We start from the raw sequence: 27,953 nt of genomic DNA, 5'->3' as shown, positions 1-27,953 counted from the left end.
TCCTCCCACCCACCGACCCATTTATAAACCAGAATTTCCTCTGCTGGGACAGAAAAGAGCCGGCCCGCTTGCACATAGCTTTGCAGTGACCGAAGGGTGCCGATCCCAGAGCAGCTGCCACCTGGCCACATCCAGCATCCTTTTTATTACCTCTTCCCATCTGTTTTCCATTCAACACAATTCTCCTTCGGCTGCCAGAGGTTCCCCTCCTCGGATGGCTGGCTTCCCCAGCCGAGGGCGAGATTCCAGAGAAGGAGCAGTCGGGCGGGTGAGCGCAGACTGGATGGGGCTGCTGGCTGACAAGCCGCTTCTTGGCTGCTCAGCTCTGGGAGGGACTGGGAGCAGCAGGAGAAGAGAAGAGGGTGTTACGAAGAGAGGAGAGCTTTCTTCCTGAGCAAGGGAGGCAATGCAGTGTCTCCGGGCAGCTCTCCTCCTCGGTGCCTTGAGATGGGGGTGCACAGAAACATACACCTCCATGCTGAGCATCCACCAGGCGCTGGCCACGGAGAGGGAGCTCCTTCAGGGCTTGCACACCTACCTGGAAGAGGAGACCAGACGGCTCGGTGACCTCAGGAGGTAAGGCTGGCCCGTGGAGCGGCGCTCGGAGTGGCAGCGGGTAGGGGGACCACTTGCGTGCCACCCGGGAGGACGACACCAGAGGACATAAGTTTGCATAAAATGGAGCGTGGACAGATGCAAAATTCAGCACAACTTTTTTTTTCATTTTCTTTTATTTCTTTTTTTGCAATTTTAAAAAGGACAATGCCTCTCCTATTCAAATGGGAAAGGCCAGAAGCAAGTAATCCACGTGAGGGGGCAACTACCCTGGCTGTTTATTTCATTATTTGCATCAAATTGGGCACAGATGCATTCCGATTAAAACACGGTGACTGCACAATGCAAAAGTTCAGTGCTGGGAACCCCTATTGTGGATTTTTTAAAAGATCTATCTTCTGTCTGTCTGTCTGTCTGTCTAGCTATCTAGCTATCTAGCTATCTTGGTGAGGTGCCTTTTCCCCCTTCTGGTGAGTTTCAGATGGTAGAGACTTCCTGTTCTTCATAAACTGTTTTACGCATTACCTGGGCCACAACACTGTTGCACATTTCAAGGTACAGGTACCCTTTGCGGGAGTGCCCCCCCTGCTTGCTACTACACATTGTCAAGTTGCTTTCGATTTATGTTGACCCCATGAATTAATGGACTCCTAAACTTTATCATTAGCAGCCCTGCTCAGGCCTTGCGGACTAAAGGACCTGGCTTCTTTGACTGCGTCAATCCATCTCACATTGGGATGTCCTCATTTCCTACTGCTTCCAACCCTTTCTTTCACCCTATTGTTCCGCTACTGCTAGGACTGTTTTGTTGCTCTGTTTCTCAGCCGGACCTTGCTACTTGTCCAAGTGATTCTCTCTCGAAACATCTACCCATCCCAGCGGCACCTCATATACTGGGATGTTACACGTGGCCATCCCAAGGAAGGCCCAGAAATCAACTATTAAAAACCAGGACTTCTCCGTGGTGGCTCCATCATTATGGAAATCTCCGGATAGAGGTGTGATTTGACCCCCTTCCTTCCTTGGCTTCAGGAAACAATTTAAAACTTGGCCGTTTACTAGAGATGGGCGTTTAGTGGTTCGTGCCGGTTCGTTGACCGCCCAAATAGGTGTTCAGGGGTTCCCAACCCCACCTCCTCTGGTGGGCGCCCAGTCAGAGGCTGTGCCCAGAGGAGGCGGGGCAGGGAAGCTGAGGCGCTGTCTCTGATTGGGCACCTGCTGGGGGAAGCCGGGCTGGGAACCACCTGACACCTGTTTGGATGGTAAACGAACCTGTGGTTCTTGCTCATCTCTACAGTTTACGCAGGCCTTCCCAGCCTAACTCTTGATTGATTTCGTTTAGGATCACCCACATTTGTCGACTTCGAACTGTTGTCTCAATTTTGCTGCCTCCTATTAACATTTGTGATAGATAGATAGATAGATAGATAGATAGATAGATAGATAGATAGATAGATAGATAGATAGATAGATAGATAGATAGATAGATAGATAGATAGATAGATAGATAGATAGATAGATAGATAGATAGATAGATAGAAAGAAATATTTTTTTTCTTTTCCTTTTTTGGTACTAGTTGTTTTGTTTACTGCTTTGATCTCTTTTGAGTGGTGTTTTTTTTAGATCATTATTGCTTTTTTATTATCTGTTTATATTATGTTGCTATGATATGTTCTTTGCCCAGAATAGTGTCCCAGATGCTAGGCAGGGCGGGATACATTTTTAAATAAATAGATTAATAAATAAGTGTATGTCTGTGTCTACATGTCACAGAAAAGTTTAAATAATGGTCTGACTCTGATTTACATATGTGTTGACTCACCGTCTAGCAACTGAGTCAGTGGGTCTCCCCTAACTGGAACTAGCAATTGGATTCAGGCCAATGTGATGTTGCTGAAAAGATACATACCACCACCGCCCCCAGCTACTGTGAGGATTGTAGCTAAGCCCAGAGAGGACAGGAAAGGCTTAGATGGGAGGCAAAGGACATCCAAGCAAACTTACAAATTTGTATGAACTGGACACATTGCAGTGACCTTGAGTGAAGCCACAATCACTGGCATCTACAAGATGTCGTGGATGTTGCCAGGATGTACACCTGTAGCTATTGAACAAGGGGATCTGCCTACTCCTTCACCATGGAGCAATCTGCCACTACAAAAGTGAGGGAAACTCTATCTTCTGTTTTCTTCAGATTGGTTCAGAGTATTGTGTCCACTGCACTCCTATGCAGTGATTAGGAAAGGTAGCCACCTAGTGATTGAAAAGGGAAATGCAGGAATCAAACAGGTATTCAACTAACAAACCAATACTCCTTAGAGTATTGCCAAACCATCTCCATGGACAGCACTCATAGCTTTCCATTAGTATGCATGCTACTTTTTAGATACAGTATTTGGGTCCCATGTTCTTTGAGGCAGACAAAGACATAATCTTTTATAGATGTGTGGTACAGATGAATGCTTTCGTACAGAGTAAGGCCACATCATGCATTTTATGTAGTGCTGCCCTGGCATTTCAAATAGGGGATTTTAAAAAAAGAATGTTGCATGGGACTGATGGGAGCTGTAATCCATTATTTAGCGGACACCCCATCAAGAAAAGTCGGATTTAAGGAACTCCTAAATTATTCTCTGTGTCCAAACTCACAGCATGGAAAAATTACCTTTTTAGGCCATGGCCACCTTAACCGGAGGATGCTGGCAGCTATAATTTTAAAAAAAGTAACTTGTCCAAGCCCATCTTTGCTGTCCTTCCACAAGCAGGCAGGAAGACCTTTCTCTTCCAGCAAGCTTTCCCTTGGTGACTGACTGTCTAGCAAAGGGTTTAATATGGGAGGGTTTGTATTGTGTTGCTTCTGAATCTGTTTTTAGTAATGCTTTTAGCTCACATTTTAAATATCATGTTGTCAAGGTCTTTTAAAAGTTTTGAATCATTTCCTGTTTTTTTAAGCTTTTAATATTGTGTTTTTGACTACGTAAGCCACCTTGGGTCCTTTTTAAAGGGGAAAGGTGGGGTAAAAAATATTCTGCATAAAATAAATGAGTGCCCAAAGCTGAGCTAGTGTGGAGGGTTCGTAAAGGAGTAACCTACCAAATGGCTGGTTAAGCACCTGTATAATTACAACCAACAGGTATTTCATCAAAGAAACAAGAGGCAGAACAAGGAATTAATCAAAGGACACCATGGCTGATCCCTATAGATGCTTCCAGGTCAGACTTTCCTGCTTGTCTAACCAGTCAAGAGGGTCTTCTCTCACCCTTTGTTCATTGCTGGCTATATGGATCTCTGGATTCTTATTTGATTTACTATATAGGACTCTGAGTCCAACCGGTGCCCCTGTTCCTCTACCAGACACAGCCACCAGCCCTGCTTCCTCTTAGGGCCAGCCGTAAAGATGCTCCATTTAGAATAGCTCTTTGAGATCTGGCTGGATAGCTCCATCGTTTAGCTAAGAGCCAGAAGTTGGGAGTTCGAGTCCCCCTCCCCCCACTGTGCCTCTCCAGAGAGAAGAGCCAGCCTGGGTTGCCTTGGGCCAGCTGCACGTTAGTCCCAGAACTAATGGGAAACCACTTCTGAGTATTTTCCACTTGGAAAGCACTGAAAAGGTTTTGAGTTCTCGATTGAACTTGACGGCCTTCACTTCTGTTGATTTTGACCGAATTGACTTGGTGGCATATGGTTAGTCTCATTATTGGGAGGTGAGATGAATAGCAGCTTGTACAGCAGCGAAATGTAGAATCCACAGAGCCACACAGGAGAAAGGTAAGGAGTACCGATCCGATAGTGAGAAAGGACGGCACTGAAAAAGGGTGCCAGAGGGTTGGGAGTTCGATTCCCCCACTGTGCCTCCCTGGGAGAAGTGCCAGCCTGGGTAGCCTTGGGTAAGATGCATGGTGGTCCCAGGGCACGCCCCAGAGGAAGGGAATGGGAAACCATTTCTGAGTATTCTCCACCTGGAAAAAGAGCAAAAGGAAATACATATGGATAGCTCAGTGGCAGAGGATGGGAGTTGGATTCCCGCACTGTGCCTCTTGTGAGCAGAGCTAGCCTGGGTGGCCTTGGGCCAGCGTCAAAGTGTCAGGGCCCCCCCCTAGTGGAAGGGAAGGGTAAAGCACTTCTGAGTCTTCTCTACCTGGAAAACCCTGAAAACAGTCACCTTAAGCCAGAATTTCAGTCCAAGGCCAACGATCATTTTATTCTTTAAAAGCCTGGCCATGTGCTGTTTGTCATGGGAATCGAGGGTTGTGGAAAAACAACTCTTTCGGTGAAAAACTTGCGTTTTTGGATGGTGACGTTGGCAAAGGATTGTGACAATGTGAAACAGAACTTTGGCAAACCAGCGCCTGTCATTTTCTGGGTGAATTTAGTACCGGCCTCCTCTGTAATGTGAACCAGAAAAACCTTTTGGAAGGAAAGAAACAAAACAAAATCCGGGGCTTCCAAATAACAGCTACCCAGCTGCGCGTGGACAGACACAAGCGGGCCGTCTGAAATGACAAGCATGGGCTAGAATTATCACCCATAAAGCTGACTTGACTTATTTATTTATTTAAAATATTTTCATCCCACCTTTTTCCTTTAAAAGGTCCCAAGGTGGCTCATGTCCGTGAAATACATTATTTAAACGCTTAAAAACGAAGGATCCGAGGGTTTTAAAAGAAGAAAACAATTACCAAATTAAAAGGGTAAAGAAAATCAATCCTGAAAACAAACTGAGAAGCAACAAGGTATAATAACTCATTTAAAAATCCCACTCAGGCAGCCTGTCACTCAAGGAAAGCTCGCCTGAAGAGGTTTGCCAGCTTGTGGAAGGAGAGCCAAGACAGGGCAGCCTGGCCTCCAGTGGGAGGGAGTTCCACCGTCTGTAGCTCACTGTAGTTCACTCTGGTGTGAATATTTATTTATTTATTTATTTATTTGATTTTTACCCCGCCCCTCTAGACCATGTCTACTCGGGGCGGCTTACAAAATAAAACAGAACAGTATAAAAATATATAAAATCATAAAATTACAACTACAATTTCAATTTAAAACAATTAATTTAAAGAGAGGATTACCAAGATGGAATAGCAAAGAAAAGAAAAAAGAGAAAGACTTAATTGACTGGAGGGAAGGCCTGCTTGAATAACCAAGTTTTTAACAGAAATTGGGAAGACAGAATAAACATAACAAATGCCAGGGTGGTGTTAAATTTTCTAAATGTCAAATGCAAAGCAACATCAGCTTTCTTTGTCCAAAATCTGGTTGTCCTTTTGTGCTAGACGCCAAGCAAATACTGGCAGGGCTTGATACATTTATGCGTTAGAAGACAAACCAAAAAAATGTTATTAACTGTATCTTGTATAAAATATTAGACCTTGAAGACCAATCTGAAAACATGGCTATACAGGCAAGCCTTCCTGTCAGCCGTCAATGAGTCTATTTTTCTTTTTTCTCTTTTCCATCTTGGATCCGGCTGTTAATTTGGGTCGTAGTTTTAGTATGTACATTTATATTTTCATAGGGTTTTTTTTGTGTGTGTAAACCGCCCAGAGTAGATGTCTTCTAGATGGGCGGTAATGTATATAAGTCTAATAAAATAAATAAATGAATACGGGAGGGGTCCATGATGAGCCTTCGCATTAGAGAGAAGAGGGGCTACAAGTAACGTACATTTAGGGTTTTAAGAAAGTACAGAGAAGTGTATTTATTTAATTTATTAGGAGTAGGTTTTACTGCCGAGCTGGGATTGTAGAGACTCAATGGTGATCATTCCTTCTGCTTCAGATGTCGAAATCACTTACTCAGCCTTCAGTTCTCTGCAAACCACGCGGAACAAGGAATGCTGTTTGAAACCCTGCCTCAGACGGCAAAATATCCTGAGTCAGCTTTGGAGACAACTAAAGTCTTTCCCAGAAAGCTTTTCTAGCGAGTTTCAGTAATTCAGAAAATAGCAATGACTCACAGAGTTGAGCCTAGAGATTTATAGAATAACTGGGTTGGGCGAGATGTTCTTTCCTCTCTTATGATGATGCCAAAAGTCAGGTGGGGGTCATCTGCTGAAGCTGAAGGAGGAGCAGTTCAGACACAAACGGACAGTGTATGATTAATTTGTGTGGTGCTGGAGGAGGCTCTTGACACTCTCCTAGAGACTGCAAGGAGAACAAACCTATCCGTTCTGAAGGAAATCAACCCTGAGTGCTCACTGGAAGGACAGATCCTGAAGCTGAGGCTCCAATACTGTACTTTGGCCATCTCATGAGAAGAGAAGACTCCCTGGAAAAGATCCTGATGTTGGGAAAGTGTGGGGGCAAGAGGAGAGAAGGGGACGACAGAGGACGAGATGTGGCTGGACAGGGTCATCGAAGCGACCAACATGAATCTGACCCAACTCCGAGAGGCAGTGGAAGACAGGAGGGCCTGGCGTGCTGTCATCCATGGGGGTCACGAAGAGTCAGACATGACTTAACGACTAAACAACAACAACAATTAATTTATAGAACATGCTGAACATGGAAACGAGCTTGTGTTGCTAGTAAAATATCTCTTCCTTCTTTCCCTCCTTCCTCCCCACCTCTTTGGTTTTCCAGATTCTTCACAAAAATCCAGACTCTGCACCAAGAATTGGGCACCTCGGTGGCTAACCCTCTGTCCGCTTACACCCTGATCAAGAGGTTGCAGTCGGACTGGCTGAATGTGGTATACAGCACGGAGGCTAACAACAACCTCCGAGGTATTTTCGCCAACAAACTGTATGGCTGTCGCCTTACGCTGAGTGGGTGCAAATGGCCAAAATCCTATTCTTCGTGTACACCAACGTTAAGCGCCACGGCACAGATCACGCTGGCAAGCTGCCCCTGGTTAAGCAGAGTTGCTGTTTGTATTTGCTGTCATGGGCCAGTTACACAGACTTGGCGTATGACCAGGAATTCAAGCAGCAACTTCTGAACTAGTATCCACCGAGAGTCTTCCCTTTGTGAGTTCGGGACACGGTGTGGGAAATGCAGTGAAACCAGCACCAAGTCCTGTGACAACTTGAAGGCGAATGTGACCATCTTGATAAGAGAATCAGCACACTCTAGGGTGATCTCAGTGTGTGTTTTTCTGGCCTGGTGGTCTGTTCATTGCACTGCCAGCCACACCATTGCTGGTGCACCCAATTTTCCAACTAGAGGGTGACCAGTCAGGGCAAGGAGAGAGGGATAGACAGGGGAAACACTGCACAATCTCCCTCCTGCAATCATGCCGATGAAGAGGCTAGCCCAAGGAGTTTTATTTAGCGTCAACTTGTGTAGATTACAACCCATTTCTCAAGATGCATGGATTAATTCTCAAGAGGCAGATATACATGCATAGTGACGGGAGATGCCAAATGGGGGGAAATCTATTGCAGTACATCAATAATCTCCCATTAGATATGCAATCAGCTTGAATTCAAACGTACCTTTTCAAAAGAATGTGACCCATTTTTTACGTGTGGATTCCCTCCAGACTAGGGATGGAAACTTGAGAGTTACCACTCACTGTCGAGTCCAACTTAAGTCCAACTTAAGCAACTTGACTCGGACTTGACTTGGGTTTCTTTTTTTGGAGATGCTGCCTCCCCCCCATCCCCAAATGCTCCTGCTGCTCAGCTGATAGGCCAGCGCATGCACAGAGGAAGGGGCCAGCTCCAGGAAGAGAAGTCAGCCCACTGAGTCTGCACATGTGCATGCGTCTGTCCAACATCCCTTCCAGGCCCACTTGTATTGCGCATGTGTGCCCCCCACCAGAGGCTAGGACCATTGACTCAAGACTCCTGACTTGAGATTTGTGATGGGGACAACAAAGGCTTGGACTCAGGACTCAGAGCATCCCTACCCTAGACAGGGCAGGTGGCAGACATCATAGAATCATAGAATCGTGGTAGGGTTGGAAGGGACCTTAGAGGTCTTCTAGTCCAACCCCCTGCCCAAGGCAGGAAGCCTCATTCCATCTCAGACAGAGGGCTGTCCAGTCTTTTCTTGAAAACCTCCAGGGATGGGGGGGCACACATCAGCTGGTTTAATCGCCCCTTTCTCCTCTCATTGTTTGCAGTGCTTCACGTGTATTCATTTCATTAGCCATGACTTGCCAGTTCCTTGTGTATTTATGTATTTTAAAAGAACATCCATTTTTATAAAAAGCTGTTGGTGAAGGAAGGTGGTGGTTTCAGGATGTCACAGGTTCTAGCCAATCAGAGCTGTGCGCTATCAGCATTTGTCTCAGGTCTAAAAGCAATATTTGCACAGTTTTTAAAAAGCAATGAATACCCCTCCATGATAACGGCACGGCTCGTTTATGCCCATAGTTAATAAAGAGCCAGAAGGGGAAGCAACGAATTGCAGGGAGAGGTCAAGATTTCCCAGACTACCTGGACGCCTCTATTGATTGATTGATTGATTGATTGATTGATTGATTGATTGATTGATTGATTTGATTTGATTTGATTTGTATCCCGCCCATCTGGTCTAGTCGACCACTCTGGGTCAAAGGACCTCCTGAAGGTGAAGCCATAAGCATTCACTGTAACCAGCGTCCACCTTTAATGGCTCCTTTTCAGCACTAAAGGTTGCCTACCAGAGATTAGAAGAAGACCTGCCTGCCTATGAGGATCTGGAAGGAGCAGCAAGGGCGGTGATGCGGTTGGAGGACGTCTACGCTCTGAGCGTCAAGGAGTTGGCCAAAGGAAGGTTCCGGAGGAGTACCAATGCCCATCTTCCAGACGTATACAGCCCCGGGCATGACTTCTCATTGTCCGCTGATGACTGCTTCCACATTGGCAAGGTGAGCGAGCACGCTGAATTCCACAAGACAGTCATTCATTCATGCATGCAGGCATGCATGCATTATTCATGCATGCATTCACTCATTCAAAATATTGCCAACCTGCCTTTCTCCTCAAAAAGGACAAGACTGCCCCCCGTGCCTTAGTTGCCCCGTCTTGACCACTGCCATGCACTCTATGTGGGACATCCCTTGAGGACTGTTCATTAGCTTCTCTCCCTGGACCTAGGAGAAAAGGTCCAAGGAGGAATTGTTTTGGTTACAACTCCCGAAATTTCCCCAGGTAACTTGACTAGGACTCTGGAGAACCAGTTGACTAACTTGACTAAGACTCTGGAGAACCAGCCCTGATGGATGAAGAACCGTAAGAGGAGTAAATAAAAAAAAAACTTTCCCAAACTTTGGAGTAGAGATTGCTTGGAGTGGCATGGCAATCAATACTAGTTCAACTGGATAGCTAGGTGTGCTCATCCATCCTCAAATTGTTGCAGAGCGCTGGATTTCTGGTTGAATTTCTCTTGCTGTGCAAGAGGAGAAGTGCAAGAATTCACAGAGCAGAATAGCTTCAAGTTTGCCAAAATAGACCACTCCTTTTTTCTCATCAGCTGGCACCTCCAGTCTCCACCATTCACTCTGAGACATTGATTAGAGAAAGAGTAAGAATCACGTTCTTTACTTACCGTTGTGAACAGATCCAACAGCAAACTGACAAACATGACTACCTTCAACCACAGCCTTCAACAAACTCTAGAGGGGAGAAGACAGAGAGGCGGGGCTCTCTTTGAATTCAGAAGCAGGGAAGAAATGTTTGGTTAGTGCTGGATAGATGGACAGTCTTCCCAGTCCCGAAAGGCCCCGCCCAGCCAGTCCTACTAAAGGCTACATACAAGGTTGCAAAAAGCAGGGGCTTTTTCTTCCGTTTCTGCTGCCAGTTTAATCCTCAACCCACCCACCTCCAGCAATCTCATTTCTCCCAGTTTCTTTCAGGTTGCCTATGACATGGAGGATTACTACCACTCCATTCCGTGGTTGGAAGAAGCCGTCACCCTTTTCCGCGTCTCCTATGGGAACTGGAACACAGAGGACGAGGGAAGTCTGGAGGATGCTCTCGACCACCTGGCATTTTCCTATTTCAAGGTAAGTCAGGTGCTAGCTACCTCAGAGGACTTCCAGATGGGGCAAACCTCCCACCCTGTTTGGTCACAGCTGGGATTCAGTGGGCTGACTCTAGACAACTGACCGCCCTAAGCCACAGAATGGCAGGACGATGCACTGTAATGGACACACACGTGAGATTGTCTTGCCAATGTTATTTTTTTTTTTTAAATGGCTGGGGGTAATGATGGGGCTCAGCCAGGATTCGTGTCCCACACAGGAGTTCCAACATCCATGTCCCAAAAACGTTTCTTTTTTGGGGGGCAGATCTTTGAAATTGTTGTTTGAAAACCATAGTTTATTTTCTGGAACTTATGGCTTTTAAATGCAATGGAGTGCTAATTAAAAGCTCCTATTCTGACCCCCCCCCCAAGCTGTACAGGAAACGTAGATAGCAGCACCGTGAGAAACTCTGCCCCAAAGTAAACTTTGGGAGCAAAATAATAAGAATAAGAATAAGAAAAACAGAAAAATGATGCTTTCAGGAGGGACAAAAAAGCTTGCAGAAGCATGGATTTGTCCCTGTTGTCAGTGGATGATGGAGAAAATACTGAAAGCAGGGGTGAACCAGGTAGAACAAGTGTTCTATGGGGAAAGGCCTCCGTGATTTCTGACTCTGTGTGCAGCTGGAATGGAGAGATGGGCTAAACTCCTTCGAAATGTACCAAGGGCTTACATTTGAGCCACTGAAGATGTTAAACCAGTCATAAAAGCTGAGAAAGGTGCTTTCAAGGAAAGAATACGCCCCGTCGCATGCTGGCCAAGATTTCGAGAAATGTGTCGGGAGGGGAGTAAATCTGAGACCCTTTGCCTCTTTGCTTCTGCTTCTTTCCAAAAATGGAAACACTCATTTCTGTCTCTTTTTTTCCCCTGCTGTCCTCTCTCTCTCTCCCCCTGCCCTGCATTTCTTAAAGGCAGGAAACATTTCTCAAGCCTTAAGCCTCTCCCAAGAGTTCCTTCACTACGGTACGTACTTCTGAAGGGCTGTGTCTTGTCCCTCTGAATATTTAAGATTGCGGGAATTAACTGTGCTCCCGATAAATTCCGTTCATGCTCCGCACGACATCAGGACTAGCCATGAAACATTCGCAAGGCATGCCAGGTGGGGGGCATCCGTCACGGATTAAGTGAGGGGCTCCTAGCTGAATTTTGGGGGTAATCAGCAGTTGATGAAGAAATAGAAAACTTTTTTTCTGAGCCAGATAGCACTGATTTCCTGGTAATGAATTTATGTTAATATGCAGCAGTTGGAATCCTGTTGCTTAGCGTACTAACCTGCAACTAGAGGAGGCCCATTAGGATCAATGGAACCTACAGAGGAGTAGACTCACCAAATTTACAGTTGGACTCCCAATCAGTTCTGAGCCTCCCCGCGGATGCTGAAAAATGTGGATAATAGAAATACTATTATAATAATAGGTGTTATACATACGTATCATGGTCTCTGGCTCCCTCGAGTGGCCAGTTATGGTAACTTCATGGTTAGAAAAATATACGGTATTTTGGGGATTTTTCTTTTAACATTTTTTAAATGTTGAGACCATGGATCAGCGAATCAGCAGGCACTTTTCTCGTGGATAAAGGGGTCCTGTTGTACTGTCTTAAGCAACCGGATTTCAGCCAACAAAATCCTATTTCTCCTCTGGGTAGAGCTTCAAATCACTGATAGTGGAATAAAACAAAAATATCCATAGGCTTCCGATGGCTCTGTTGGGACCAATTCAAATGCCATCAAATGTGAGCCAGCCCTGGAGTCTTCCGGAGGTCTTCCTTGGATGAGATGGTATTTAAAAATTAGAGTAGGGCAGGGAAGGAGAAACAGGGAGATCCCAAATTTTGACCCCACTAAGACCTAGTCAAAAGTTAGGGTCTTCCTTGCTTTTGATTGGTTTTTGTTTTATGGCCGAAAAAAACGATCTCCATTTTTTTATGGAGGTGTAGCAAATATTGTTTCTCCATGGATCATCTAGGCTTGTCAGTTTTCGAAGTGGCCTTTCTCTCGGTCCCATCACCTTCACAGGTGTGTTTGGTGGGGATACAGGACAGGGCCTTCTCTGTGGCTGCTCCCAGACGGTGGAACTCCCTGCCACTGGAGGCCAGGCTGGCTCCATCTTTGCTGTCCTTCTGCAAGCGAGCAAAGATCTTTCTCTTTGGGGCCAGCTTTCCCTCAATGACAGACTTCCTGAATGGGTTTTTTTTTTTTAATGGATAGCTCTGCCTTACAGCTTTGAATGTGTTTTTGGTATTGGTTTTATATTTTTGTGGCTCTTAATATTTGTTTTTACTAACGCTTTTACCTAACTTTTTTTTTTTTTTACTGTCATGTTGATTGGATTCTTTAAAAACATTTGAACAATTTACTGTTATTATGCTTTTAAGGATGTAAGCGGCTTTTTTTAAGGAGAAAGGAATAAAAAAAAAAAACTAGAGCAGAACAGAACGTAGGGAGGAGCTGACTCACCCAAACCCCATGGATTCAATGGGCTGACTCTAGACAACTGACCGCCCTAAGCCACAGGAGGGCAGGCCGATGCACTGTAGTGGACACACACGCGAGATTGTCTTGCCAACGTTAGTTTTTTTAAAAAATGGCCCTACACCTGCCTTTTCAAAAGCAGCCTGGGGTGTGTGTGTAGGTATCTTTATTTATTCTGTTTCTGTGTGTGAAAGGCAGGACTAATCACCCTCTTTGGTTCACTGCTGAAGATGTTATCCTGGGGATCAGGGTATATATAACCCACCCACACCCACCCCAATAATCCCCAAGCCAGAATCCAGGGAGTTGTAGTTCAAGCCTTCCCACACTCAGAAATCCAAGCTCTGGGTTCAAGACTGACCGACCCTTTCTCTCGAGCAGATCCGAGCAACAAGAGAGTAGCCAGGAACATCCAGAAGTACGAGAAGCTTTTGACGGCCCACCCGGGTCGCGGGAACAGAGCGCCCGTCTTGCAGAGGCCGAACGTGACCCACTTGGAGACGAGAGACGTTTACGAAGCCCTGTGCCAGACCTTGGACTCTCAGGTGGGTGAGAGAAGCAGCCTTAGAGAGCCCACCTGTTAATGGAAGCACCTCGTGCCAGAGGTGAATCTTCTGCCCACCTGGACAGAAATGACACAGGCCTGCAACAGGGAAGAAAGAACCCATGAATCGGGGCAGAAAAATAAAACACTTTTGTGCCATGGGTGAAAACACAGGACCTGGTTGGACTACGACTCCCACAATCCCCTATCCAGCCTCTCATGGTAGTCCAAGAAATGTGACTTTTCCAAGGTCCGGGTTCTGAGCTGTATGTTCTCCTGGGAAGTAGTACTGCTAAATACAAAGCAGGCTCCTTTCTGAGTCAATGGCTGCCATCTCTGGGTCTCCAGATGTTCTTGGACTGCAACTCCCAGAAATCCTGGCCAGCACAGCTGGTGCTGAAGGCTTCTGGGAGATTGAGTCCAGGGACATCCAGGTGACCTGAGGTTGGGAGCCGCTGGTTAAAGCATCTTCTTCGGGGAAGTAACAGGGCAGATACAAAGCAAACCTTCTTTCTGAGTAATTTTGGAGAAGGTGGTCCAGTTTATTTCTTGGTTTCTAAGACTCTTCGGTCTCTTTTCTGGTAATCTAGAAAAAAGAGAAAAGAAATGTCCATAATCTACAGACCCCAGTTCTTTGACTGAGGTTTAGGGGGAGATTCTTTTTGGGGGGGGGCATGTAGGGGTGGCAACGCTGGCTCAGGGATTCTGGGAATTTTAGTCCAAAATCATAACATTTCCAAGCTCTGGGAAACACAGGGGGTTGTGTTTATTATTATTTTGAATGCAATGGGACAGCTTCAGCTATAGGGTAGCATTTCTTAATAAAGCCACGGTTTAGGCCTCCTCACGGCCCCTCGGCGTGGTAGAGGAGTGGCGGAGTTGCTCACTGCACAGGGCAACTCTGCGCTACGACATTCGGTTGCAGCGCCCACAGACAGAAAGCCCCTTCTTACGGCTGGTTTGGTGGCTAGTCTTTCCTGTTGCAAGGTCACCTCTCCCCTTTCAGTCCACCGGCTCCCATCAGCCCGGCCTCCATTGCTCCTACGAGACCCACAGGGACCCCTTCCTGCTCCTCCAGCCCCTGAAGAGGGAGATGCTCCACCGGCAACCCGACCTGGCTCTCTACCACCACTTTGTGAGCGATGGCGAAGCCGAGAAAATCAAGGCGCTGGCGGCTCCTTGGGTAAGGCAATGATGAGTGGGGGGGTGCCCAGGGTGGGTGGTTTAGGGTGTCGTTGCTAATCGCTCCCAGGCGAAAGCTGGGTCACCAGCACATGGCTTGTGGCTGCAAACTCAACATGGGTTGGAAAAAGATCAGGCTCAAAAAAAGTCAATTCCAAAACAGAGCAGGGAAAAAGTTAACTTTTCCTGGATGGCGACTCATCCCATTCTGGCAGCTGCTGTCCAAAACCGTCTGCAGTCCACGAAAGGAACTTTTAGCAGCTCTGGAAAAAATGTGAGGGGGGGGGCTGTTGCAGATGTTTGGATTTTGGGCTACATTCCTAGGAATTTGCAGATAGTTTCATGTTCCCCAGAGTAGTCCACACACCCCCTTTTCTCAGACATTCACATGCTCAGGAACTCACTCCGAGGCATTTGTAAGAGAAAGAATAAAAAACATTTCTTTTACTCACAGTTGAACAGATCGAACAGCAAACGGGCAAACATGACTGCTTTCAACAGCAGACCTGAACAGATTCAGTGCTTCCAACAGATGGGGGAAAGTGACCCAGAGCGGAGAGGCAGGGCTATTCTTGAATTCAGAGGTGGGAAGGAACAATTGGGTAGAGGGTAGACAGACCTGGGCTTGGTTTGATTTGAATAGAGGAGCAGAAGGGTTTTTTCAGCAGAGTTGTGGAAAACTACTTTTGTGGACCATTGGTTCCAATAATTTGGCAGGAACACTGGAGTTGTAGTCAAAAACCATAGGAGGAAAAAAGGGTGTGTTCCAAGTTCTGTGTTGGGCTCCTGCAAAGCAGAGTTCTCATTTACTAGAAGTAAAATGTGGGGGGTGGGGGGGTGGGGGGTGTGTTTCAGTATTTGTTTGTTTGTTTAAAATGTTTTTATCCTGCCTCTCTCCTTAAAAAGGACCCAAGGCAAGCTTACCTCTTTTAAAAAGGCAACTTCTCAAAGCTAAAAACAAAGTATACCAATATTAATAATAATAAAATAAAATTAACAAGTATTATATATTTTTTTAAAGGGAATAAAATCAACAGTAGAATGGCACAGCTGCTCCTTGAGAGCTTAGAGAAGGTTCTTTTTGAAGACCACAACTCCCAGAATCCTGCAGCTTGTGGCCACATTGGCTGGCTGAGACGCTGGATGAGATGTGTGATCCCCAAGGAGTATGGTTTCCAGACTCGGCTCGGTCAGGACTCCTGCAGTGGCCGAGGGAACTAAGCTGCAGCTAGCCAGCAAGGGGACTGGCAAAGAGGGATTTCCTTATTTCTTCCTTTCGTTGCGGCTGAAACAAGGCTTTTCCCCAAAGTGTGTCCCTCCTGCCAGTGGCCTCGGGAACCGCTCGGACTCAAACCGGTCCAAGTGCAGGCTCTGAGCTTAATCCATTGCACAGACCAAGCTTACGTCCTGCCGGCTTTTGGCCGTTAGTCCCCTTCTCTTTTGGCTTGCATCTTTCTGCCGACGACGGCATCCTCGCTGTGGATTTTCTGGCCGTCTCGGGAAGCCAGACACATTTTCATTGGGTGGGTGACTCACAACCGTTCTGTTCTTGTCTCTATTTGAAAACCAGAGACAAAAATTAGATTTTGCACACGGTGGTTGGCGAATGATCTCATCTCTCATGGGGTTCATTTTCTTTTCTTTTTCTTTTTTCTTTTGGTCCTGCTGTCTGATGGGGTATTTCCTCTTACCCAACAGGTATTGCAGGGTTTTTTTTAAAAAGCTGATGCAAAACCTGCAACAACTATTTGTCCGTGTAAAATTAAATGCAGCTATCCTTCCACCCGTAGGACATGGTGGCGCTGTGGGATTAAGCTGCAGAAGCCTCTGTGCTGCCAGGTCAGGAGACCACCGGTTGTAAGATCAAATCCACGCAACGGAGGGAGCTCCCGCCACTTGTCCCAGATCCTGCCAACCTAGCAGTTCGAAAGCATGTAAAAATGCAAGTCAATAAATAGGGACTACCTCGGTGGGAAGGTAACGGCGTTCCGTGTCTAGGTCGTGCTGGCCATGTGACCACGGAAGATTGTCTTCTGACCAAAACACTGGCTCTATGGGTTGGAAATGGAGATGAGCACCGCCCCCTAGAGTCGGACACGACTGGACAAAAATTGTCAAGGGGAACCTTTACCTTACCTATTCTTCCACCCAAGTGTTTTTTGGTTGTCAATCCAACTTGGTTCGCCAACTGCTGGACAGCTCGGGGGGTTAGGCATCTGGCTGGGGAGCCAGCTAGAGGGAGTGAGTTCGATTCTCTACTATGCCTCCTTGACGGTCTGGACTCCAGGATCCATTGAGTCCCTTCCAGCTTTTTAGTTCTAAGGTGATGATGATAACGAGGAAGATTTTATCCTTTAGCAATACAGAACTTAGCTCAGTGTAGGGTGCGCGGAAATTAAAAGTTGGAAATGAATTGGTGGATAGAAACCACTTCTCCCAATGATTTTCTTTTACCGATCTTGGCTAGAAATGGCTGGATATTACTACGTCAGACAGGGTCAGTTTTTTTTAGAAGGGCTGCGAAGAGATAGCAAAAAATAAAAGTAGAAATGTAGATCAATGCACAAGTAGAGAGTCACTGAAAGGTTAATACTAAGGTATCGGTTTACAGTCTTTTCTGGGCTGTAATCAAAAGCCTGGCTGGCTTGTCCATCGCCCATCGATAGGGAGCTCTGCAGGTTTCCTTCTTTGCAGTAATTTGGCTTATCTCCCTCCCCTTGCGCATTTTTCAATAGTCAAATTCTCATTTAAATCAGAATTCAAAGAGCTGGTTCTAAACCTATAAAGCCGTAAACAGCCTGGGCCGGAGCTCGCTCGGGTACTGCATCTCCCTCTACGAGCCTGTTTGGGTGCCGAGATCATCGGGGCGCCTTTCTCTTGATCCGTCAAAAAGACGCAGGGACTTTGACTCTTTCCAGGAAGGGCATCTGTCTGTCATGTCCCCCACCCACTGCTTGCATCTTTTCTTACAACCAGCAGCTTGTGACGGCACACACAGTACATCTGTCAAGAGATCACAGATGCAAAAGCCAAATTCAAAACCCTTCTCCTCTCCCCCTCCTTGTTCGGGTCATCCTCCAGCTGTTAAGATCCTCAGGGGAGGGCTTTCTCTTCGTCCCACTACGTCCACTGATGGGGACGCAGGAAAGGGGCCTTTCTCTGTGGCTGCTCCCAGAGACGGTGGAACTCCCTCCCACTGGAGGCCAGCCTGGCCCCATCTCGGCCGTTCTTCCGCCAGCAGATAAAAGACCTTTCTCTTCAGGCGAGCCTTCCCTTCATGACTGTGGCTGCCTGAGTGGGTCCTTTCAATGAATAGTGGTCTCTTACTGCTTTGAATGTGGGGTTTTTTTTGCTGCTGTTTACGTCTGGTCTTTGTCCAACCCTTCTTAGTACTTGTGTACTCGCCGTCATTAGCTTTAAATCTTGCCTTTTAATGATGTAAGCCAACTTGGGTCCTTTTCAAAGAGAAAGGTGGGGATAAAAATATTTTATATTAATATTAACTAATATTTTAAACTAATTAAATAAATAAATAAAACTCAGCAAGCGCTGGAAAGAGCCAGGCTATGCCGACTAACCACTCTCCATATACTCTTGTGTCCCTCTCTCTATTTTCCCCTTCAGCTTCAAAGATCGGTGGTTGCCTCTGGGGAAAAGCAGCAGAAGGTGGACTACCGGATAAGCAAGAGGTAAGGGCTTAAAGGCAGGATACACACAGAGAACAGGTCTCCCTCCCTCCCTCCCTCCCTCCATTCTTTCTATCTCTCTCTCTCTCTCTCTCACACACACACACACACACACACAAACTCTCTAGAAAAATTGCTTGCATTTCTTCTGCATTTTGTTTATGCAAGAATTCGCCCGCAGTGCAAGAATTCGCCAAAAACCTCTCTAGCAAAATTGCTTGCATTTCTTTTGCATTTTGATCGTGCAGACGGCAACACATGTCTCTTCCATCTCGGGCAAGCCGTCCTGCAAGGTTTACATTCCTGGCAGGACAATGTTTTAAGAGCAGGAAGCACCTGTATTTAGCTTTGCATGAGACCACCTGACCCTAGTAGGGGATCATCTGACCCTTGACATTCGTTGGAACACACAATCCAGGGGCAAAGGGGTATCTCTCTATCTCTTTCTTTCTTTCTCAAATCTCCCCTTCCTCCTTTATACAGTGGGGCGAGCTTTCCCCGATGTGTTCAACAAGAACCTCCCCATCCAGAGCCATTCCGATTGGGGTCAACAGGCCCACACCAGCCGAGGGTCAGGCTGTATAGCTTCCAGCTGCACGGCTCATTTCCTTTGCAGAAGACTTCCCTACGTTAGGAAAAAATGACTCTTTGAGGCCTCGGCCGTTCAGACACCCAAAGGGTGACGTAGGCGTTTGCTATGGTTGCACAGCAGTCCCCGCACATATTTTTCAGCATGAACTCACGGCTGGATCGTACAATCTCCATTTACCACTGGAATTTCATTCTCCGGCTTTTGAGGAACAGCCGGAAGAGTGAGACGTTAACTCTTGCCTCGCCTCGGGCGTTTTTAGGAAACGTATATACAGAGAGGAAGAGAAGGAGCGCCTCCTGAAAAGCAAGGCTGGAAATGAATATATTCCTGCATAATGTGATGATGCAGGAATATATACCCTGCTTAGCTCTTGCAAATCAAAGCCTGCGGTTTCTTTTAGGGAGTCAGACCATCACGTATCTGGTCTTCCTCTTTTCCTGCTGCCTCGAACCATTCCCACCGTTATTGTCTTTTCCAGAGAATCCTGCCTTCTCAGGATGGGTCCACAGGGAGTTCAGGCTCCAGTTTAATGCTTTTCGCCTCCAGAGAAAGTTCGCGTTGGATTTGATCAAAGAGACACTTATTCATCTTTCTGTTGGTCCCGAGGGTCTGCCCTGTAGAGTCCTGAGCGCTCTGTACGGATATGAAAGTTGGGCGAGGACAGATGCGAGGAAAGAAAAATCAATTTGTTTAAAATACGGTGCTGGGGTAGGGCTTTGCAGATCCCCAGGAACTGAGAAAAAGAAAAACAGGTGAGTCCTTGATCAAATCAAGGGGGAACCTCTTTCTAGAATAAAAAAGAACTGAAATTAGGCTGCCCTACTTTGAGCACATCGTGAGAAGGCTTGGAAAGTACTGTAATGCTAGGAAAACTGAAGGCCGCAGGAAAAGAGGAAGACCGGATATCCGATGGATTGACTTCCCAAAGGAAGCCACAGGCATGAGTTTGCAAGAGCTGATCACTGACAATATGACATTTTGGGGGTCACTGATTCCTAGGGTTGAAACAACAAGTCAGAAGGTGACATGGCAAAATGTAACAACAGCGACAAGAGAAGTACCGCATCCAGTTGCTAATGGCAGAACGCAGCAAACCGGCTTAACAGCCAAAGGCCAGCCTGTGTATCAGAAGGACGAAAAAGCTCAGACATCCTTGGGAGGGATTCCCACCACCCCGCTGCTTTGGCAGTTCTCCCTTGAGACTTCACCCATTTGGTTCTGGCTGTGAAGCCAGAGGTTGTGAGTTCGATTCCTGCCCCTGTGCCTCCATGAGAGGGGGTGGACTCGATGATCGACGGGGTCCCTTCCGGCTCGGCAATTCTAAGCGGGCAATCATTGATTTACTTTGATCCTAAATCACAGGTAGAACAAGCAGTGTTAGCAGAGAGTGTGAAAAGTGCCATATAATTTAATGTGGTCAAGGCTGCCGTTCCAAATGCGCTTTCTAAGGAGCAACCTCGTTGAATGCCATGGGACGCCCCTCCAAGGAAACCGTCAAGGTTGCACTCAAAAACAGGATGATGAAAACACACATACACAACGGGGAAAGTGCTCCTTACACCATGCAAATGTGGGAGAAGGCGATCCCTTTAATTAGACCTCTAAAAAAATTAAACCGTCAAGGTGAGCTTTAGTGAAGAAAAATTATAAACAGATGTTTCAAAACTTTGTGGCAGATGTTTGCCAGGTGTGCTTCTTAAGGCGAATTTAAAGCTGGTTTTGACAAGGGCTTTTGGGTAGGTCGTTTAATGCTTCACCCTTGGTAACCTGGGGCTGGAATTTTCCACCCAGCTACTCAAACAGATGTAGCCCATCACTCTGCATAAACCTCGGGGTAGAAAAATTAGAAAGGGACGTCCCAAAAAGTCAAAGCCGAAGTTTGCCAGGCTTAAGGTGAGTTTTTAGAGGGTGCATTTATTTATTCCTTTTCTGCACTGTTCAAAAAACAGCCCTTGCATGCCTGAAGAAGTGGGTTTTAATTCACAAAAGCTCACATTGAACGTTTGGTTCTTTAAGTGGTCTAATAAAAAAAAGGATCACCTTCTCCTGTATTTATTGGAGACGGCTCAACTTCTCACTTTCTGTTCCTCCGAACGTCTTGAGACCTTCCATTTCTCCACATGTGTTTCAGCGCCTGGTTGAAAGACACTTTGGATCCGGTGCTAGTGGCCTTAGACCGGCGGATCGCAGCCCTGACTGGCTTGAACATCCACCCCCCTTTCGCAGAATATCTGCAGGTGGTCAACTACGGACTAGGGGGCCACTACGAACCACATTTCGACCATGCTACTGTGAGTAAACTGGCTGCCAAGTAGAAAGGGTGGCGGCAGGGGGGGGGGGATAGATATTGTTTGAACATGTTCAGATGCAGAAAAATCCATGTAAAAATAGAAACGGAAGTCTCTGGGTCCACGCATAAAACAGAAAATGTGATTACTATCCATAGCAGCAGAAAAGTATGCAAGTTTGCAGGTTGTACAGAATTCTTCATTCCAGAGGCATGCCAAATTTTCCCACCTTGGACTCCAGAGCATATAGTCCAATTCCATGAGCTCTGGGTTGCATGGGGGGGGCAAATAAGCCATGCCATTGGAAGCAAATGTAAAAGTGCGGTCTAGCTGCACTTGTGAACTCTCATCAGATCTCCAGCCCACTGAAGGTTAATGAATTTCCCTACAAGCTTCTTGCTTAGCAGATTTTGTCCCCTCCCTAACTCAAAACTGGAAGGCGAGAATGTCGAGGGCTGCCTCGTGTACTAATCTGATGCCCATCTGTTCATCTGATACAGTCCAGGAAAAGCCCCCTTTACAGGATGAAATCTGGAAACCGAATAGCAACGTTGATGATCTATGTGAGTATTATTATTATTTTTTCTTCATTGAGAGCTGGGAAAGGATTTGTTTTGTGCTCTGGGTTTTTCCCCCCCACTCTTGAAGGGGGGGGGGCTTGATGGGGAATATCCAAAATCTTTTATCTGTGTCTCAGGAAAGAGAATCTGTTGATATTTGTCTCTTTTTTTGGCTAAAATGGGTAGTTTTAAAGTAAAAATAACAAAGGCACTGGGTTGCTTTCTCAGCAAGACGTCTACATGGAAGGGGACATTTGGTTTGGTTTCTTTAATCCATCCATCCATCCATCCATCCATCCATCCATCCATCCATCCATCCATCCATCCATCCATCCATCCATCCATCCATCCATCCATCCATCCATCCATCCATCCATCCATCCATCCATCCATCCATCCATCCATCCATCCATTCAATTTACACACCAGGCATCTAGCAAATTTGCTACTCTGGTTGGTGTACAAAAAAAATTAAACATACATTATTCAGTAATATAGACAATGGACTACCCGGGACATAAATCATAACCCAAGACCGGTGGCGAAACAATTTCTGGAACATACTGATACATTATTCCACTCCTCCTTCCTCCAGTGCCCTAGCCATTCTCCCCAAAGTCTTCTCTAAACAGTTGTGTTTTTTAGGGGGGGCTTTAAAAATGTGCAAACGTGTCATGTTTCCAGTGGGAGAGCCTTCCAGGCCTAGAGAAAATGGGCCAAGGTGAATGATGTAGAAAGGAGAAGCCGGGAGCAGGTGTACAAACTAACAAGCCTGCATGATCACACTTGGCTGCTTCTCTCCTCAGCAGTCATTCACGCCCGCCTTGGGTCCACCCTTTGCGGTTTCCAGAATCCCCTTTTTCTTGGTTTCCCATTACAGAGTTTTAAACTTAATCATTTGTGTGTGCGAGGCAGCGGCGGTGGTTAGTGGAAGGAGCATCTAAACAGCAGCCAAACGTCTCTGGCGTAATGAAGCCTGGAGTAATGCTAACGACACGGGACGTGGTGGTGCTGTGGGTTAAACCGCAGAAGCCTTCGGGCTGCAAGGTCAGAAGACCAGCCGTTGTAAGATCGAATCCACATGACGGAGGGAGCCCCCATCGCTTCTCCCAGCTCCTGCCAATCTAGCCATTCAAAATCATGTAAAAATGCAAGTCGATAAACAGGGACCACCTCGGTGGGAAGGTCACTGCGTTCTGTGTCTAGTCGCGCTGGCCACGTGACCATGGAAGATTGTCTACGGACAAAACGCTGGCTATATGGCTTGGAGACGGGGATGAGCACCGCCCCCTAGAGTCGTACACAACTGGACTAAATGTCAAGGGGAATTTTTACTGTTTCCTAATGCTAACGACATAATTTTTAGACCGGAGTCGCTTCAAGTTATGAAACCAACATATTTCACCTTATCTGTTGCTGATAAATTCCTGTAACCCAGCAGATGTCCAATCACATCTGCACTGATTGCATAACTGGACAGAATTTCCGCAAGAGGGTTTTGGCCCGTGTTGTGCACCGACGGCTGCTAATGTGTGTCGCCCTCCCCTCTTTTCTTTCGCCCAGCTGAGCTCCGTAGAAGCGGGAGGGTCTACGGCCTTCATCCATGCAAACATCAGCGTCCCTGCTGTCAAGGTGAGCTTTTCTTCCCAGGACACGAAGGGGCTTTCCATCATTTCTAGTGTTGAAAGTGCCCCCCTCCCTGCCTTTAAAAAAACGGTGTGTAGGGTGGGGATGTTGCTCAGAGGCAGCTCTCCAAATTCCCAGGGACCTAAACTTCGCTTTTTCCAGGGTGGCTGGACGGTGGGTCACTTGGCTGTTGTGTTCCTAACCTTTCACGTTCTGTTCTCCTTTCTATAAAGAACGCTGCTCTGTTTTGGTGGAACCTCCACAGGAATGGGAGAGGGAATGAAGACACCCTCCACGCTGGGTGCCCGGTGCTGGCGGGAGACAAATGGGGTAAGGTTCAGCCGCTTCGGACTATCATTCAGCCATCTTCCTCCTGAATTCATGCAGGAAAAAAGTAATCTCATGAGCTGGCCATCACGTTGCTTTAAGGGCAGGGTGGAAAGACAGAAGCATTGGTTGAAGGTGCTAGTCCGTTCCATGGAGAAGCTGTCAAAGCTTGGAGGTGACCTGGATGAGGCTCTTTTCAAATACAAATTCATGGCAAGGAAGCAGGCTGACTTGTATCACAGCCTTTAAAAAACCAGAGCAAAATCAAACACAGAAGAAAGCCCATACAGAAACACTCTCTCTCTGTGTGTGTGTGTGTGTGTGTGTGTGTGTACATGTGCGATTGTGTGCCGTGTGAATGGAAGAAGTTCAACTTTCAGGATGTTTTTTGAAAATGCAGTTGCTTTAGTAGGCTTTGTTATAGCAAGAGAGAGACTCTGTCTTGTGGCAGATCTAAGACTCATATACCGTATTTTTCTGTGTATAAGATGCCACCATGTTTAAGACGCCTCCCACTTTTCTAACACAAAATTAAGAAATCTAAGTGGGGCTTAGCAAGTGTAGGGGGAAAGGGATCAAAGTGCTGCAGGATCGCTTTGATCCCTGCTTTCTCTCTTCGTGCTAAGCCCTGCGGGGCATAGCAAAAGGAGGGGGAAAGAGATCAAAGCAATCCCATGACTGCCCGGTCGTTTTGATCCCTTTCCCCCTTATACAGCTACGGGTTTGCTTTGATTCCCCCCCTCCTTTTGTTAAGCCCCATGGGACTTAGCAAGCAGGGGGGAAAGCAGGGATCAAAGCCCTGCAGGAACAATTTGATCCCTGCTTTCCCCTCCACTTCTTTTTGTTCTCTCCTCAGCTTACTTCTGTGTATAAGATGACGCTCAATTTTTAGCCTGAAAATTTTAGATAAAAGTATAGTCTTATACACAGAAAAATACGGTATTTATTGCCCAAGAGATTTTGGTTAGAAGGGTGCACTTCTGTGTCGTGCTGTCTGGGTAACCCTGGGAGTTGTGCAAAAACACCACTCAGCACCCTTCTAATCTGGTGAATCACAAATCACATCTTTAGAGGTAGGTCGCTGTATACGAATAATGCCACTGGGGAGCATTCTGCCTATCATGCTCCTGTTTTGTTTTTAATGAACACATTGCAATGTTTTTTTTTAAAAAAAGAGAGACACAGAAGGCCAGAGACCTCATTCGGTCTACAAATCTCTCCTGCTTCCAATGCAAACGGGGAAGGGAGTCTGACTTTTCTCTTTTTCCCCACTGCTGAATCATCTATTGTGATTTGAACCCTGAGTGAGCGCCGTTTCTCAAAAACTGGAGGCATCCCGCTTGGGTTGGCTTTTGCAACGACCTCTTCGGGTGCTAAAACAAAGGGATCTAATCAGTGACCAGAGTGTTGCGAAACCTTAGTGGGATCGATTCATGGCGGGTTCCCACCAAACTAAGGACTTCATCGGACAGCACTTTGGTTGCCAACTCTTTTCCTAAGGGGGAGCTCTTCTGCCTTTAGCTGCCAGGGACAGAGAAGCGCAAGGGGCGAAAGCCATGGCCTTCCCTGTGTTCATGCACACCGTTCCAAGGAGCATTTGCAACAGTGTTCAGCTTTGACCTCTCGCTTCCTCCCACGGACTGAGCCCCTTTCTCCCTGGTCTTTCCACAGTGGCCAACAAGTGGTTCCATGAATACGGCCAGGAGTTCCGACGGCCCTGCGGCGTCCACCCGGAAGACTAGCCCCTCGGAGTCCCCTCTTCTTGGGTCCGGGAGATGAACCGAAGAAGTCGGCCCCTTACAGAGGGCGGCAGATGAGACCTTGAACGCCTTTCGCCTTCCCCCTCCGGCTGCTGCCGAATCTGGAAAGACCACCTGGTTTTGCCAGGCCCTGGGCCAAAAGTGCCTTGGCAAAGCTCCTCCGAGTCGTTTATTTAGTCTGGAGACGGTCAGGTGCGGAAAAGGGAAGGCAGCCACCGCCAGCCACGCAGGGGAAACAGGAGCAAGCGGGGGTCCTGGTTGAGGCCGCCACTAGCTTTTTTTCTAGCCTTCACCGGGGGGGGGGTTCTAGGTGGGCGAAGGAAGCCGCAGAGCAAGCTGTTCTGTAAAGAGACAGAGCGTCTGACTCAGTATTGCTAACACGGACCGGCAGCAACGGCTCTCGGCTGTCCAGCAGGGGATTTTTTCACCCTAGAGATGCTGCGGGTTGAAACGGCCGTCTTGTGATTTTACCTGGGGGAGCAAAGCTTTGCCCTCCCCTCATCCAGGTGACAGGCTTGTTGTTGTTTAGTCGTTAACTCATGTCCGACTCTTCGTGACCCCATGAACCAGAGCACGCCAGGCCCTCCTGTCTTCCACGGCCTCCCAAAGTTTGGTACCAAAGTCATGTTGGTCGCTTCGATGACCCTGTCCATCCATCTCGTCCTCTGTCGTCCCCTTCTCCTCTTTCCCAACATCAGGGTCTTTTCCAGGGAGTCTTCTCATGAGAGTGCCAAAGTATTGGAGCCTCAGCTTCAGGATCTGTCCTTCCAGTGAGCACTCAGGGTTGATTTCCTGCAGAATAGATAGGTTTGTTCTCCTTGCAGTCCAGGGGACTCTCAAGGGTCTCCTCCAACACCACAATTCAAAAGCATCAATTCTTTGGCGGTCAGCCTTCTTTATGGTCCAGCTCTCATTTCCATACATCACTACAGGAAAAACCATAGCTTTGACTATGCGGACCTTTGTCGGCAAGGTGATGTCTCTGCTTTTTGAAATGCTGTTGAGGTTTCTCATTGCTTTCCTCCCAAGAAGCAGCCATCTTTTAATTTCGTGGCTGCTGTCACCATCTGCAGTGATCATGGAGCCCAAGGTGACAGGCTGGGGGGAGGCAAAGAGAACCTTGGAAGCCCAGGAAGGCATTCACTCAGGGACAACAGGTAGGGTGATGGGAACTCTTCTCAATAGGACCAAAAATGGAGGAAGGACTCAGTCCTTCAGGTGGCTAAAGCAAAAGTGTGCTGCTTATATACCTTCCCCTTGCGCTGAAAAACCTCTCTGAGCAGTTTACAATTTATTTATGGAGGCGAAACATAGTATAAACACATCAGCAAGCAGAGTACTGAATCTACTAGCTCAGGAAGGATGGAAAGTCGAGTGAACCATTCGCCATCTACCTGGGGATTGCACCCAGGTCGCGAGCAGAGTTTTCACTGCAGTACTGCGTTTCGACCCCTGTGCCGCAAGGCTCTGGCTGCCAGGTAAGACAGAAATGCAGTGGTCCCCTGGCTCGGCTTAAGAAAAGGGAGCAGAAGTGGTGTTGTTTTGATGCAAATGGGTGGAGAATTTTGCAATCTGGGTGGGATGTTCCCCCAAACCTCACAGGCATTATTGGGAGATCCTGCAACTCATGGGGGGGGGAGTAGCATTTCCGAACACCAAATAGGGGCACCATTTAATATTTCTGTCCCAATTAAGGTTCTGTAGTGCCAGTTTTTAAGAAGTGGCTTCTTGAGATCCTTTCCCCCCCCTACCTAATCATTTAGGAAGCATCTATTTCTGATTCCCGGTGGTGCCCCCACCCGTCTGGAGCGCGGCTGCCTTAAGGAAATAGGAAGCCTGTTCCATCTTGCCTCGCTCCTTCCTGCTTGAGTTCCTACATCTGACTCCACCCCACCCCCAGACCCCCTTTGATAAATGAACGATCTTTCTCAGAATGGTGATACAGTCTAGAATGGTTATAGAGGATCATGATGGGGAACGGAGCACCCGATTGAGAAAAATAAATATTCCTGTTTCTAAACAGCCTCGTGTATTCACACACTCGTTAACTCCTGTTTCCAGACATGGAAGGAACTCTGGCCCTTTGCAAAGATCGTGAGAGTCTGACTTTTTGAAGAGAGGCAAGTCAAAAAGAGGGAGGCGGTGGATGGCTTGGGGTTGAGGTCTCCAGCTGCAGGGCCAGAGGTTGGGAGTTTGAATCCCCCCACTGGGCCTCCTTGACAGGGGCTGGACTGGATGATCCCGGAGGGTCCCTTCCAGCTCTGCCGTTCTAAGATTATAAAACATTATAAAGAGGTGGCAGGAAGGTGAGATTTGGGAGGACCCCCAAACAAGAGTGATTAACAACTTTCTTATACCATCACAAATCTCAGGCTTGTGTTCAAGTCCTCTGAGGGTTGTTTTCTCAGGCTGGG

General features: G+C 47.0%; 1 protein-coding gene across 1 annotated transcript; it reads left to right on the top strand.

Moving 5' to 3' along the window:
- Positions 1–4: 4 nt before the first annotated feature.
- Positions 5–27,953, top strand: P4HA3 (prolyl 4-hydroxylase subunit alpha 3). Its single transcript, XM_020791934.3, has 13 exons — positions 5–576; positions 7,129–7,271; positions 9,120–9,343; positions 10,331–10,480; positions 11,413–11,464; positions 13,356–13,519; positions 14,525–14,701; positions 18,325–18,389; positions 21,110–21,269; positions 21,767–21,829; positions 23,390–23,458; positions 23,686–23,782; positions 25,451–27,953. Exons 1-13 carry the CDS (start codon positions 407–409, stop codon positions 25,519–25,521), a joined length of 1,605 nt encoding a protein of 534 aa, XP_020647593.3. The 5' UTR covers positions 5–406; the 3' UTR covers positions 25,522–27,953.

Source organism: Pogona vitticeps, chromosome 3 (assembly GCF_051106095.1).
Source record: "Pogona vitticeps strain Pit_001003342236 chromosome 3, PviZW2.1, whole genome shotgun sequence".
NCBI lineage: Eukaryota > Metazoa > Chordata > Lepidosauria > Squamata > Agamidae > Pogona > Pogona vitticeps.
The sequence above is the reverse complement of the archived record's forward strand: the minus strand, read 5'-3'. Positions and strand labels throughout refer to the sequence as shown.